This window comes from Melospiza georgiana, chromosome 7 (genome assembly GCF_028018845.1).
Source record: "Melospiza georgiana isolate bMelGeo1 chromosome 7, bMelGeo1.pri, whole genome shotgun sequence".
Classification (NCBI taxonomy): domain Eukaryota; kingdom Metazoa; phylum Chordata; class Aves; order Passeriformes; family Passerellidae; genus Melospiza; species Melospiza georgiana.
In genome coordinates, this window is record NC_080436.1 from 2,315,997 (window position 1) to 2,328,342 (window position 12,346).

General features: G+C 47.3%; 1 protein-coding gene across 11 annotated transcripts in view; it reads right to left on the reverse strand.

Annotated features, from left to right (window-relative positions):
• AGAP1 (ArfGAP with GTPase domain, ankyrin repeat and PH domain 1) overlaps positions 1-12,346 on the reverse strand; it is a 335,199-nt gene that overhangs the window by 172,174 nt on the left and 150,679 nt on the right. For 10 of the 11 annotated variants that reach the window (XM_058028448.1, XM_058028445.1, XM_058028440.1 and 7 more), the window contains 2 exons: positions 9,572-9,699; positions 3,597-3,752 (listed from right to left, as the gene is read on the reverse strand). In XM_058028448.1, coding sequence (XP_057884431.1) covers positions 3,597-3,752; positions 9,572-9,699 — 284 coding nt within the window. The remainder of the gene's footprint in view (positions 1-3,596; positions 3,753-9,571; positions 9,700-12,346) is intronic. The other variant, XM_058028441.1, reaches the window with a different exon arrangement.

The window sequence follows — 12,346 nt, forward strand, 5'->3', positions numbered from 1 at the left end:
GATTAATGCACATAAAACTTGGCCCAAGATGTCACATCTGAGTTTGGGCACAACCAGACACAGATTGGCAGTGCTGAGCACTCCAAAAATAAAATACTCATCTCTAACAGTAGATACTGAGACATGGAGCTCATTTTAAGTCTGAAAAACTCCCTTGGAATTCTGTGAATAAGTAAAACAGGTAACACTGAATGTGGGAAAGGTGATGCACCTTTCTATGCCAGAAATTCCCTCACCCGGTGTGGGATCAGACATAGTCAGAATCAGCTCAGTGAACCTCATAAATGCATTTCAAATCCTCACCTGCCCTATACAGGATTATTTGGTGGTCCCTGTTATGACAGTGTCCAAACAAAGGACATAAACTCTTCTAATATTTCATCTATCTTATCACTTAAGGGGAAAATCAGCTGCTGCAACAACAGCTTTACAACAAACATTAATACTCAAATGTAAAAAGATGAGATGCTGCATTTAATGCACTGAACATGTTTAAAAATTGTCATCCCTATTCCAACTCAAAAACTGTAATTAAGAGGAATCAAATATTTTCTACTTAGCCCAGTCCTCTTCCAACAACAGAAGATCTAAAGATCACTGAACAGATTACCTGTGCTAGATAACAAGGGGTAATTTGCAATTATTAAACAGAAATAGATCTGATTCTGTAAGAGATAAAGGCATAAGTGACTGGGAAGGGAAGCACAGCAAGAAACCTAGAGCTAAACAGTAAAATACTTTAATTACACACTCTGTTCATAACCAGCAGTTTCTGTGTAGTTGTCTATTTATTCAATTAAATAATTCCAGGTTGTAACTTGGCACAGAAGCTGGGTTACAGCAGAGTGGGTGTTAAGTACTTCACTACACAGATTACAGGGCAACTCATTAAACAGCCTCACTACACCCACCTTAAAAGACACAACTAAATCTGCAAAGGCAAATTATTATTATTTTTCCCAGTTATCAGACACTAAGACAACTATCAACACCCTCTCATGTCAGTAAATATGGCTGTCACTAATTATCACAAACCAGAGCTTCACTCTGTTTACAGCTGACTTAACATTCTTCTCCAACCTTTCCTGTGACTGTAGATGGGTCTGTTTGTCTCTCCTCCCTTTCTCAAATTTACAGCTGCTCCAAGGGAAGCATTCCCAGTTTCCCAGATGCCAAGAGCACCTGCAGAGCCCTGGCAGCCCCTCACACATCCTCCAGCCCAGCCATGGATGGACGGTGATGTTTGCAGGGATGCAGCAGCAATCCAGCTCTGCTTCCCCAGCTCTGATGCTCTGGTTTCTGGGCTGACACTGACATCTAGTGGGGCTGGGAAATCTGCAATTCCCCCACCCAGCTCCAGGTTATTCCCAAGGGAAGGAATCTGCACAGCTGTTATCAAATATCAGCATCAAAGCTGGGACTCTTCTTCCCAGGCCACTCATCTGCACCCAAACACAAATGCATGATTTCCCCTCCCTTCACAGGACTGGGAGATGTGGGTTTAAATCAAAATACCTCTGTTGGGAGGGACACAGATCCCTGGGGCTCTGTGCTGTCACTCAGAGCTCCAAAATGGTGACAAAACGTTCCACTTGCTGAAGGGGGAGAGCTCAGATTTCCCTCAGTCTGAGGAAATGGTTTTTACAGGTTTGTGTGTGGGAAGTGAGCATGATACCACCTTTGGAATAAAATATATAAATTCCTCATGTTGACAGGAAAGCTGTGGGTTCCTAAACACAGCTAACATGTAGCTACAGCCCCCAAGGGAGTTACACGAGAGCCCAGAGCCATTCTGAGTTTGCTGTGACATGTGTGACCTGAACAAAACTGCTTACAAACCACAGCTACACCTGCAACAGATCCCAGAGCTTTCAGCAAGAGGCTTAAACCAAGGAAACTTCACTCAGGGCTTCACTACCGTCTCCCAAACTACTTCTGCATAACAAAGAACTGTCAGATTGCACCAGGCAACTTTTTATTTGATTTTTTTTTTAATTTTGGGTTTTTTGGCCTCTCAGTGAAGCAAAAAACAGGAGGTTTGGAAAAAAAAAAAAAAAGTTACTTTAATCTCCATCTTTTTTAGCCCTGGAGAAGAAAAGAGTAAACTGATTGTATATAGTAATAAAAGCAGAACAGGGTAGTTATGGAATAGCTTGGTTTGGGAAGGAGCTTAAAGCCCATCCAGTGTCACCCCTGCCATGGGCAGGGACACCTTCCACTATCCCAGGGTGCTCCAAGCCCATCCAGCCTGGCCTTGGGCACTGCCAGGGATCCAGGGGCAGCCACAGCTGCTCTGGGCAGTGCCAGGGCCTGCCCACCCTCACAGGGAACAATTCCCAATTCCCAATATCCCATCCAGCCCTGCCCTCTGGCACTGGGAGCCATTCCCTGTGTCCTGTCCCTCCATCCCCTGTCCCCAGTCCCTCTCCAGCTCTCCTGGAGCCCCTTTAGGCACTAAAAAGGGCTCTAAGGTCTCCCTGGAGCCTTCTCTTCTCCAGAACAACCTCCAGCCTCTCGGCCTGTCTGCCTAGGAAAAGCACTCCTGTTTAAGTCTCAAACAGAACCACCCAACAACAATGCCAGGATGTTCTTGTTTTTGAGCCCACAGCTCTGTTGTAGCACTCCTGTGCCACCAGAGCAGCCCAGCGGCAGAGGGGTGAGGCTCAGGCTGTCCCCAGGGCAGCAGGGGCTGAGGCTCAGTGTCCCCAGAGCAGCAGGGACTGAGGCTCAGTGTCCCCAGGGCAGCAGGGGCTGAGGCTCAGTGTCCCCACAGCAGCACTGACTGAGGCTCAGTGTCCCCAGAGCAGCACTGTCTGAGGCTCAGTGTCCCCAGGGCAGCAGGGACTGAGGCTCAGGCTGTCCCCAGGGCAGCAGGGTCCCTGTTTAAGGCTCAGGCTGTCCCCAGGGCAGAGGCCCCTGTCTGAGGCTCAGGCTGTCCCCAGGGCAGAGGCCCCTGTCTGAGGCTCAGGCTGTCCTCAGGGCACTGGCCCCTGGCTCAGGCTGTCCCCAGGGCAGCAGTGACTGTGGCTCAGGCTGTCCCCAGAGCAGCAGGGTCCCTGTTTGAGGCTCAGGCTGTCCCCAGGGCAGCAGGGTCCCTGTTTGAGGCTCAGGCTGTCCCCAGAGCAGCAGGGTCCCTGTTTGAGGCTCAGGCTGTCCCCAGGGCAGTGTCCCTGGCTCAGGCTGTCCCCAGGGCAGGGTCCCTGTTTGAGGCTCAGGCTGTCCCCAGAGCAGCAGGGTCCCTGTTTGAGGCTCAGTGTCCCCAGGGCAGGGTCCCTGTTTGAGGCTCAGGCTGTCCCCAGGGCAGGGTCCCTGGCTCAGGCTGTCCCCAGGGCAGCAGGGTCCCTGTTTGAGGCTCAGGCTGTCCCCAGGGCAGTGTCCCTGGCTCAGGCTGTCCCCAGGGCAGCAGGGTCCCTGTTTGAGGCTCAGGCTGTCCCCAGGGCAGCAGGGTCCCTGTTTGAGGCTCAGGCTGTCCCCAGGGCAGCAGGGTCCCTGTTTGAGGCTCAGGCTGTCCCCAGGGCAGTGTCCCTGGCTCAGGCTGTCCCCAGGGCAGTGTCCCTGGCTCAGGCTGTCCCCAGGGCAGTCCCTGGCTGACTCACCGTGAAGAGGTTGGAGCGGCGCTTGGACTGTTTGCGCACAGGAGTTGGAGTGTTGGCAGTGGGAGGAACATCGATCCGCAGCTCCTTCTGGCTGGTGCTTGGAGTTGATGGGACAGAGGAGGAATAATCACTTAAACTCCCTCCTCCATTACTGGTCTGCAAGGATTAAAGGGAGTTTTAAACAGTGTCAGGCTGCTTTCAAGCAATGACAATCCACAGCTGTATCTTATTTACTCCTGATTTACTCCAGATTGATGCAGAAGTGCAGCCAGGGCTCAGGGGCTCAGCAGGGCTGCCCTACTGCCACTTTTCCACACGTTTCTATTCCAAGCCTTTGAACATCTCCCCCACCATTATTTTTTGAATACTCAGATAGCTCTGATTATACAGCAGGCACATTTTCATTCTACACAGTATAACCTTAACTGGGCAGCAACAGTTTAATTTGTTTTCTAGTGTACGAGTAAGCAAACATTGGGAACAACCTTCCAAATCTGGATTTGTACTAAACTAAATTGTAAATACCCAGTGCCATGGAGTTAAACCTACTCTGGAGACACCAGATTATTGAGAGCTGATCAAGAAAATGAAAATAATTCAGGGTTGTAAAATGGCTACCAAGGGGTTGGATAAATCCCACCATATTCCAAGCATCACATACTCTCCCACAAGGACAATTGAGTCCAACTCCTGGCCCTGCACAGGATTTGCTGAAGCCACTGGTGCAAAGATACAAAACTTGTGAGTAAGAGATTCCAATTTATCTGAAGCTGATGTTACATCCTAGTCCTGAAAGAAATAAAGCTTTGAGCCTATAAAACAATAAATGAACAGATGCAACAAATTCCTGAAAGGAGGAAGGTGAGGAAACCAGACAGAATGGAAAGGATCAAAAGGTGATTAAGAAAAAAGTATCACTTTTTTTTTTCTTTAAAAGGACTTATTAGACATGACATAAACAAGTACTAAAAACACCACTGAGGGAGGAGATGCTCTGTGTGCTGATGGGGGACTGGGGCAGGACAACAGAGAACATTCTGCCTGCTGGGGATGGAGCAGCAGTGGATGAAGGGGCTGGGCAGCAACTCACAGGCAATTCTGGAGGGAAAAGAAATGTCTGGGATGCAGAAAGAAGGGGGAAAGGCCATCTTTAAAGCAGTCAAGATTCCTGGAGGAAGTGAGCAAAGGTGGTAAGAGGGTATTTCCAGAATTCCTGAGGAGAAAGGTGCCTCATGGCACTTCCCCCATGCTCCTTGGGGATGGGGACCTCAAGCTGTAACCAGTCACAGGATGATGGAAAAGCAGGAGACAACCCCTTACAGCCCAGCTGAAATCCTGCATGCTCCAAGCTCTCTTCTGGTCCTTGCAGCTTTCCCAGAGCAGGGAGCAGAGGGGAAGGCACTGCAAGGGCAGGGCAGAGACATTTCCTACAGCACTCTCAAGCGCTAGAGGAAGCAGCAGCAGAACTGGGAGATGTGTACAAAACAAAGGAGATGAAATTACATAACTGGAATGATCATTTTTAGTGCCCTAATGGAGAATGGTAACACTGGACAGATGAGCAGGACAAGCTGGCAAGAAGTGGCCTCAATTACCCCACATTTGCTTTTCCTGTCTCTGTAGCAGCTTGTTCCCAAACCACTGGATATGGTGGAGATGAGAAGGGTGGCAAGGAAATCCATTTTTTTTTAAATTGAAATGAACAGATTTATGCCCTAAGAGCCTACTTTCCAGGTGGAGACCATGAAGGATTCCCTAAAATTTTACCTTTTAAATCCTTCATCATTTTATAGCGTCATTTTACACTTTTTGCAGCTGTCTCCAGGATTTCTAAGTGATTTATAAGTAACTCCTAAAGGAAAACACAAACCTGTTGGATATTCTATTCCCCTAAGACACAGAGAGAGTTTCTATAAAAGAACTCCTGCAGGCAATGTTTCTCTTCTCACACACCAAGCCCAGTGGATTTCCAACTTTGTAAATAAAACTCTGAGGTGATTTCAAAATAAGCCACTGGCTGGGACAATGAAAAACAAAACCAGAGAGAATGGCTGCAAAAACCATAGAATGGTTTGGATTGAAAGGGACCCCAAGGATCATCTAATTCCAACTCCTTGCCATGGCAGGGACACCTTACACTGTTCCAGGGTGCTCCAAGCCCTGTCCAACCTGGCCTTGGGCATTTCCAGGAATCCTGGGGTAACCACAGCTGCTCTGGGCACCCTCACAGGGAGCTATCTACAATGCTTGTTCTAGATAAATATCAGGTTACTTAGGAACAACCCTGTAAATTCAAAAGGATTGTGAAATATGTGGCATTAAATACATTATCATTCCTTGTTTAGTTTTAGTTTTGACATCCCAGAAAATTTCTAAAAGGCTTAACAATAATCAGGTCTCACACAGAATGAAATAATGGATGACCAAACTGACTGCACTCTGCTTTTAGTAATTTAATTCACGTTTCTGGACAATCATGTTGTAGTAAAAACTGTCTGGAGGCATTGTGCAAACATGAATAATGCATCATACAGATTTACAACAGGTAGTAAGGAGAGAGCTTGTGTGGCAGCCACACCTGAGCTGCAGCTTTGTAGCGGCTGGTAAGCTCCACACCTTCCCAGGGATAATGGAAATCTCCTTGGAGAAAGGCACTGCTGACCAGGACACACAACTCCTGGCACTGCAGTCCCCATGGATGGGCACTGAGGGGACACTGGAGAATGGCCAGGGCAGGGAATGGAGGGGCTGAGGGAGCTGGGCAGGGGCTCAGCCTGGAGCAAAGGGGGCCCTGTGGCTCTGCACAGCTCCTGACAGGGGCCTGCAGCCTCCCACACCAACAGCAGCTGTTGTGCCAGAGGCTTTTCCAGCTGTTTTTCCAACAGTGCAATCCCCAGCCCGGCTGCAGGTGACCCCTGAGCAGGTTATGCAGCCCCACACTGAGGCACTGAGCACCAAAGGAGGGGCTGAGCAGCCTCAGGTGTTTGGGAACCAGATCATCTCCACTTCCACGGGCTGGGCAGAGGAAACAGCCCTTTGGAACTGTTTTATTGGCATTATTCTGCTAAGTTAATGGCTTAAAATTGCCTTCCTGATAGGTCAGGTGTAAAGGACAAGCAACTCCTCTAGCACCAGGATGAATGTAGGGAAAAGGAATGGTTCTGTGAGATTTTGTGAAGTAAAAGGGAACTCAATTCTTCTTTGAAATTAGGCTTAACATGGTATACAAGCATATCATGCCTAGGAAGATTGTCAAGGCACAGGGGAATGTGGGAATGAAAAGTGGGATAGACATACAGAGCAGAGAGATACAGAAGTGACTGGTCTGTACTTGTAAAAAGTAAAGTAAAGACCTATTCCAAGATGCCCTGTGGCCAACAAGAGGCCTCCAATCCACTGCACAACATTTCTTTCCCTCTGAACAGCTCAGTCTACCTCTTGAAGTGTTCCAAAAAGCCAGACAGTGGGCTGTGACTGCAATTATTAACTCAGGAATACCTGAATGTAAGCGATGTCGCACCATCCCTCTTGTTGACAGAGCACACAACAGCTCTGTCCATCATGCTCATGAGTGATAATCTTGGGATTTGAGAATAAAATTCTTTCCATGCATTCTGTGCTGCCCTGAAAGCCAACAGAGGTACCTGAGATACTTAAAAAGGTTTTCAAGGAAAACCTTCCCCTTGACTGGCATGCATGCTAAAAACTAAGTCAGAAGGAGAATTAAGCAGCACCTACTACAAAGAAAAGTGCATTTTGCCTTTGGAAGAGGAAGCATGTTACTGTGTGGGACAGGCCTCTGCAAACACATAACTACAGTTACTCCTGAGAGCATTTTCTGGAAGGGCTCTTCCTGAGGCAGGCACCACCTCACACTCCTGGGCATGCAGATGGATAAGCACCCACACACACAGACAAGTCTGTCACAGAATCCCTGGGTGGTTTGGATTGGAAGGGACCTCAAGGCTGATCCCATCCCAACGCCTTCCACCAGACCAGACTGCTGCAAGCCTGTCCAACGTGGCAGACTGAAACCACAGGATGGTGCTGAGCCTTACAATTCCCCCCAAGGTATGCTAAGGACTACTCTGGTTAAGGTGACACTCAATTCCTTTTTTTTCCCCTCTCTAAAGCCTAAGCTTTTGACTGCAGAGTCATCTGGAGAGTTTGCAGGAGTTCAATCCCCGGGATGATCCAACCAGAGATGGAACAGAATCTGACTCTAGCTGAAGTGCTGTGTGCAGGCAGTGCCTCTGAAGGCCTCTGCTCCTGTGGAGAATGCAAGTGGCAGGGCACTGCTCCGCTAACGGGGCTGATTCAGGGAGGAAATCTTCAGAGGAACATCATTACGCCAAGAGAGATGTTCCAAAGGGCAGGACACCAGCCAGTCTTCCAGCCAAGATCAGAGATGGCAAATCTTGCCCCAGATCGTCTTAAACTTGGAATTGCAGTTGCAAAGTTCTTTCAAGTCTGGGATAAGGATTCGGCTTCCTTCCCTTAAACAAGGTCATACTGCCTTTAAGTGTAGCACAAAGGAGATAAGACATGAAACAGATTGCTGGCCTCTACTTTTAGGCATGACATCAGTCTCAGAAGAGAGACATCTTTGACTGGTGATGCAATTGCCCCTTCAGGTAATTATGACTCCTGCCAAAGGCAGTAAAGAACATTATTTCACTTTTCTTGGAACGGAATCTAGGGAGCCTTATCACAAAAGCTACCTTGCCTTGATTTTCCCAAACAGCTCTTATCACTGGCAAGAAGTTTGCTGCATAGGTGATGGCACTGCTCTAGAATTTGGTATTTGCTGTTGACCTTCACACTAGACTTGGGTAGAAAACCAGTGAGCCCCCAGATATTTGATGTCCTTCATCAAAAAAAGCTTCTTTAACAAAAGATGCCCCCAGAGAGGGTGAGATCCAAGGGCCTGTGGTCAGAGACAGACCAGGTGAGGGAACCTGGAAAGGGGAGAAGCTCTCCCATGGGAGAACTTGTCCTTCACCAGGAGGTGCCAGGGCTCTTCTAAGGAGAAACACACCTCACTCAGCACCTGCTTTAGAAAGGGGGGCCTGAACTCCAGCATTCTCTTTGGGCTCATCAGCAAAAGCCACAGCCACAGCCTGAGGTTGTACCAGGACTCAGTAAATCACAGCAGAGAACTCTGAAGGTTAAACTGGCACCTGCATCTTCAGGGTGATAACCCAGCGGGACAAGTTACTCCCTTCTGCCAAAAAGCAGGCACTGTGTGGGATAAAGGTCCACAGCCAAAACAAATCCTCACGTGGCTGGCTCAGGACTGCAAAATAACCTGTGCATTACTGAGTTTAGACTGAAAACCACACCAGAATGGCTGTGGGTACCTGACATCATTCAGTTTATAGGCACCTCAGCTGGGGACAAGCCCAGAGATGATCAGTTGACACTAGAAAACAAAGCCACTGAGGAAGGGCATTGTCAGGGAAACACAGGGGAGCATGCAACACACGTGGGTAAAAGTTGGTGTTAACCATATGTTAATGTTTAGAAAAAGTTGGTATTAACCTCATGTTTCTCAAAATACCATTGAGTGTAAAATTCCAGCACTCTAACCACGGGGATACACCAGCTCAGCACAGCTGAGTGAGAGTAACCACCAAAAACACAGCAAGGGGATGCTGAACCACAGCACAGCAAATCCTGCAACTGTAATGATTGGCCTGCAGGCTGCTGGGTATCAATGAGAATGATCAAAGCAGGCTTATCAATCCAAGCAGGCTTTAAAGCTAAATTATTCTGCTTTGCTACTTTGTTTCTTGAACTCAAGCCAATCTTTAAAAAATATTCAAATATCACTTCAAACCACAGAGCACTGGCAGCATGAATAAAATGGCAACTACCTCTCGAGCAGCAAGGAGAGCACTTGAAATGGCAGGAAACACACCAGAGATGAAAAGCAGCTTATCAGCCCCTTTCCCAAGCACTGATTTTGTCTGTACCTGGCTGATATGCACGGCAGAAACCTGGGCAGAACACACGGAGGAGTGGCTCGGAGAGTTGGGCAGAGACTTGCAGGGTCCAATGGAGAGCTGCTGCTTCTTCTTGGTGGAAACGATCTTCTGGGCCACTGAGGGGAGACACAACAGCCAGGCAGGTCAGGCAGGGCACACAGGGGGCAAACAGCACACACAAACTGGGGGGCACCTCCAAAGCCTGCCCCAAAAGCTCACTGTGGTACAGGGAAGGGGAAGGGCGCTGGTTTTCCAAGGTGCTCCACGGGAAACTCCAGCTGGGAAATGTGACTCTTCCTCACTCCTGGTGGAATGAGACTTCTGGAAAGTGTGCCTCCAGGAGTCTCATTCCACCACGTGAGCACCACAGGACTCAGGGAAAAATAACAAAAAGCAACACCAGGAATTCTGTACCAAGTCCCCTCTGTGTTTGTGACCCCGCACTAACAAAGCTCATCACTCTCAGATGGGAGAGACTCATCTGAGGCTCGTGCTTTCCATAAAAGCTCATGGTAGCAAACATTTCCCATTCTTCTTTGGGATATTCTCCTGGCAGACAGGAGGTACCTGCTCTCTGCTGCCAAGGAATAAGATGGATTTCTCTTTTTTTATCAGCCATTGCACCAGGGCAATCCACTGTGGAGCCCAAAGATAACTGCAATATTAGAACTGCAATATTAGAACTGATAAAGGGTTCATGACAGCGAATAAATACCTAGATTGGTGGCACCACACATCCCAGTGAAATTCTTTATGGAAAGAAGCTGTATCATTTGTTCTAATTTTAGCTTTTATTCTTTCACAGCAGCAGCACAGCTGGAAAAATGCTTTTTCTTTTTTTTTTTTTTTGCAATTTATTAAGACATTCTCTTCAGCATGGGAGAAAAAGCAGCATTTATCAAACAGATACAGGGATCAGAGCCATTAACATCTCTATACACAGCCTGGCAGACCCATAATAAAAAAGATCAAACAGAACTGATGTGGAATGCAGCAACTTCCAAACCTCTCCTACAACCTTTCAATTTAAACAACTCAAACCATTTCAGAAATTCATCCCATCACACACTGGAACTTGAGCTCATGCTGCTAATTCAGCTAAAGCCTTTGGAAAGAGCTCTTTTTATGTCATAAATACACAAAAGTTAAATGTATTGCTACCTTTTGAGTCACAAATTAAAAACTAATCAAAATTTCAGTCTTTGGAAACAGGTACTTGTGTAGTGGCTAATCAAAAATGCCACTAACTAAATTCAGCTTCCTTGCATGCAGTTTTCTCCATGAAGGGAAGCACTTCACAAAACTTGTGCCAAGGAATCTGCAGTCACTTGCAGCACCTCCACCAAAGCCAGTGACATTCACTGGCATCTCCTTAAAAAGTTCCCCAGGAAATCCTTGGAATTAAGCCAACAGAGCCCAGTCTGTCTTGTTCAGCAAACACAAAAGGACAATTATGTAAATTCCAAGATTATTTTCCCTCACTACATTACAGCACAGGCAGGGACAGTGTAAGCATAGTTTCTTCTCAAATGAATGCAATTTTAATAACAAACTGGTCTGTGGCTTATGTTTTTCATGTAAATGAATGATGGCATAACCATGATTTAGTGAGAATACATTGGATAAAGAATGGCTCATATATATGAAGAAGCAGCTTCATTAGTTACATCCCACCTCCAATAGGCCTCTTATCATCCTGAAAGGATGATATCAATTAATTTATCTTCCCCTAGCATATTGATCATAACCTTCATCAGCTAATCATGTTTAAATTAAAGGGGAATATCGTAGCACTCTGTCATTTCAGACCCATTGGGTTATTGATCTGGGGCCTGGGAAGCTATATATTAAAATATTTTAAACCACATTAGCGAGTGAAGAGAGCAAACCAAAGGTCAGATTTTAACATATGCACATGGATTTGTCTTCATCCTATGTGGTACAGACCTAAATTAAGACCCAAACTGAACAAAAACCACACAAGGATGAAAACTACCTCACGTGCAAAAGCTGCTGCTCTCCCATGGCACAGATAATTAGCCAAGGAGAATATTTACCTCTCCTGCAGCGTGGGCACAGGGGTGCTGGCAGCATTGGCACACACAGCACAGTCTGGGCAAGAAGGGGCAGGAGCAGGGGAAGAAACCCAGGGCAGTCTGAACTCAGTGACTGAACACGAGCAAAGCACCAGGCTGCTCCCAGCCCTGTCCAGCCTGGCCTTGGGCACTGCCAGGGATCCAGGGTGGGCACCCTGTGCCAGGGCCTGCCCACCCTCACACGGAATAATTCCTAATTCCCAATCTCCCATCCATCCCTGCCCTCTGGCACTGGGAGCCATTCCCTGTGTCCTGTCCCTCCATCCCTTGTCCCCAGTCCCTCTCCAGCTCTCCTGGAGCCCCTTTAGGGACTCTGAGCTCTCCCTGGACCCTTCTCCTCTCCAGGTGAGCACATCCAGCTCTCCCAGCCTGGCTCCAACCCTGGAGCATCCCCATGGCCTCCTCTGGGCTCACTCCAGCAACTCCACATCATTATGCTCAAACTGGACACAGGTGGGGTCAAAATAATGACCCCAAAAAATCCACCCCAAATTTCTCAGCTCCTCACTCTGTCAGAACAATGATGTTCTATAAAGTGAATAAAAATTCAAGAAATCAGAATTATTGTTGTCCCAAGCTGCTTCTGAACACAATATTTGAATTTTATACTCTCTAAAAATATTTCTAAAACAGATGAATACCAACTTAATCTATGGCAGATATCAAA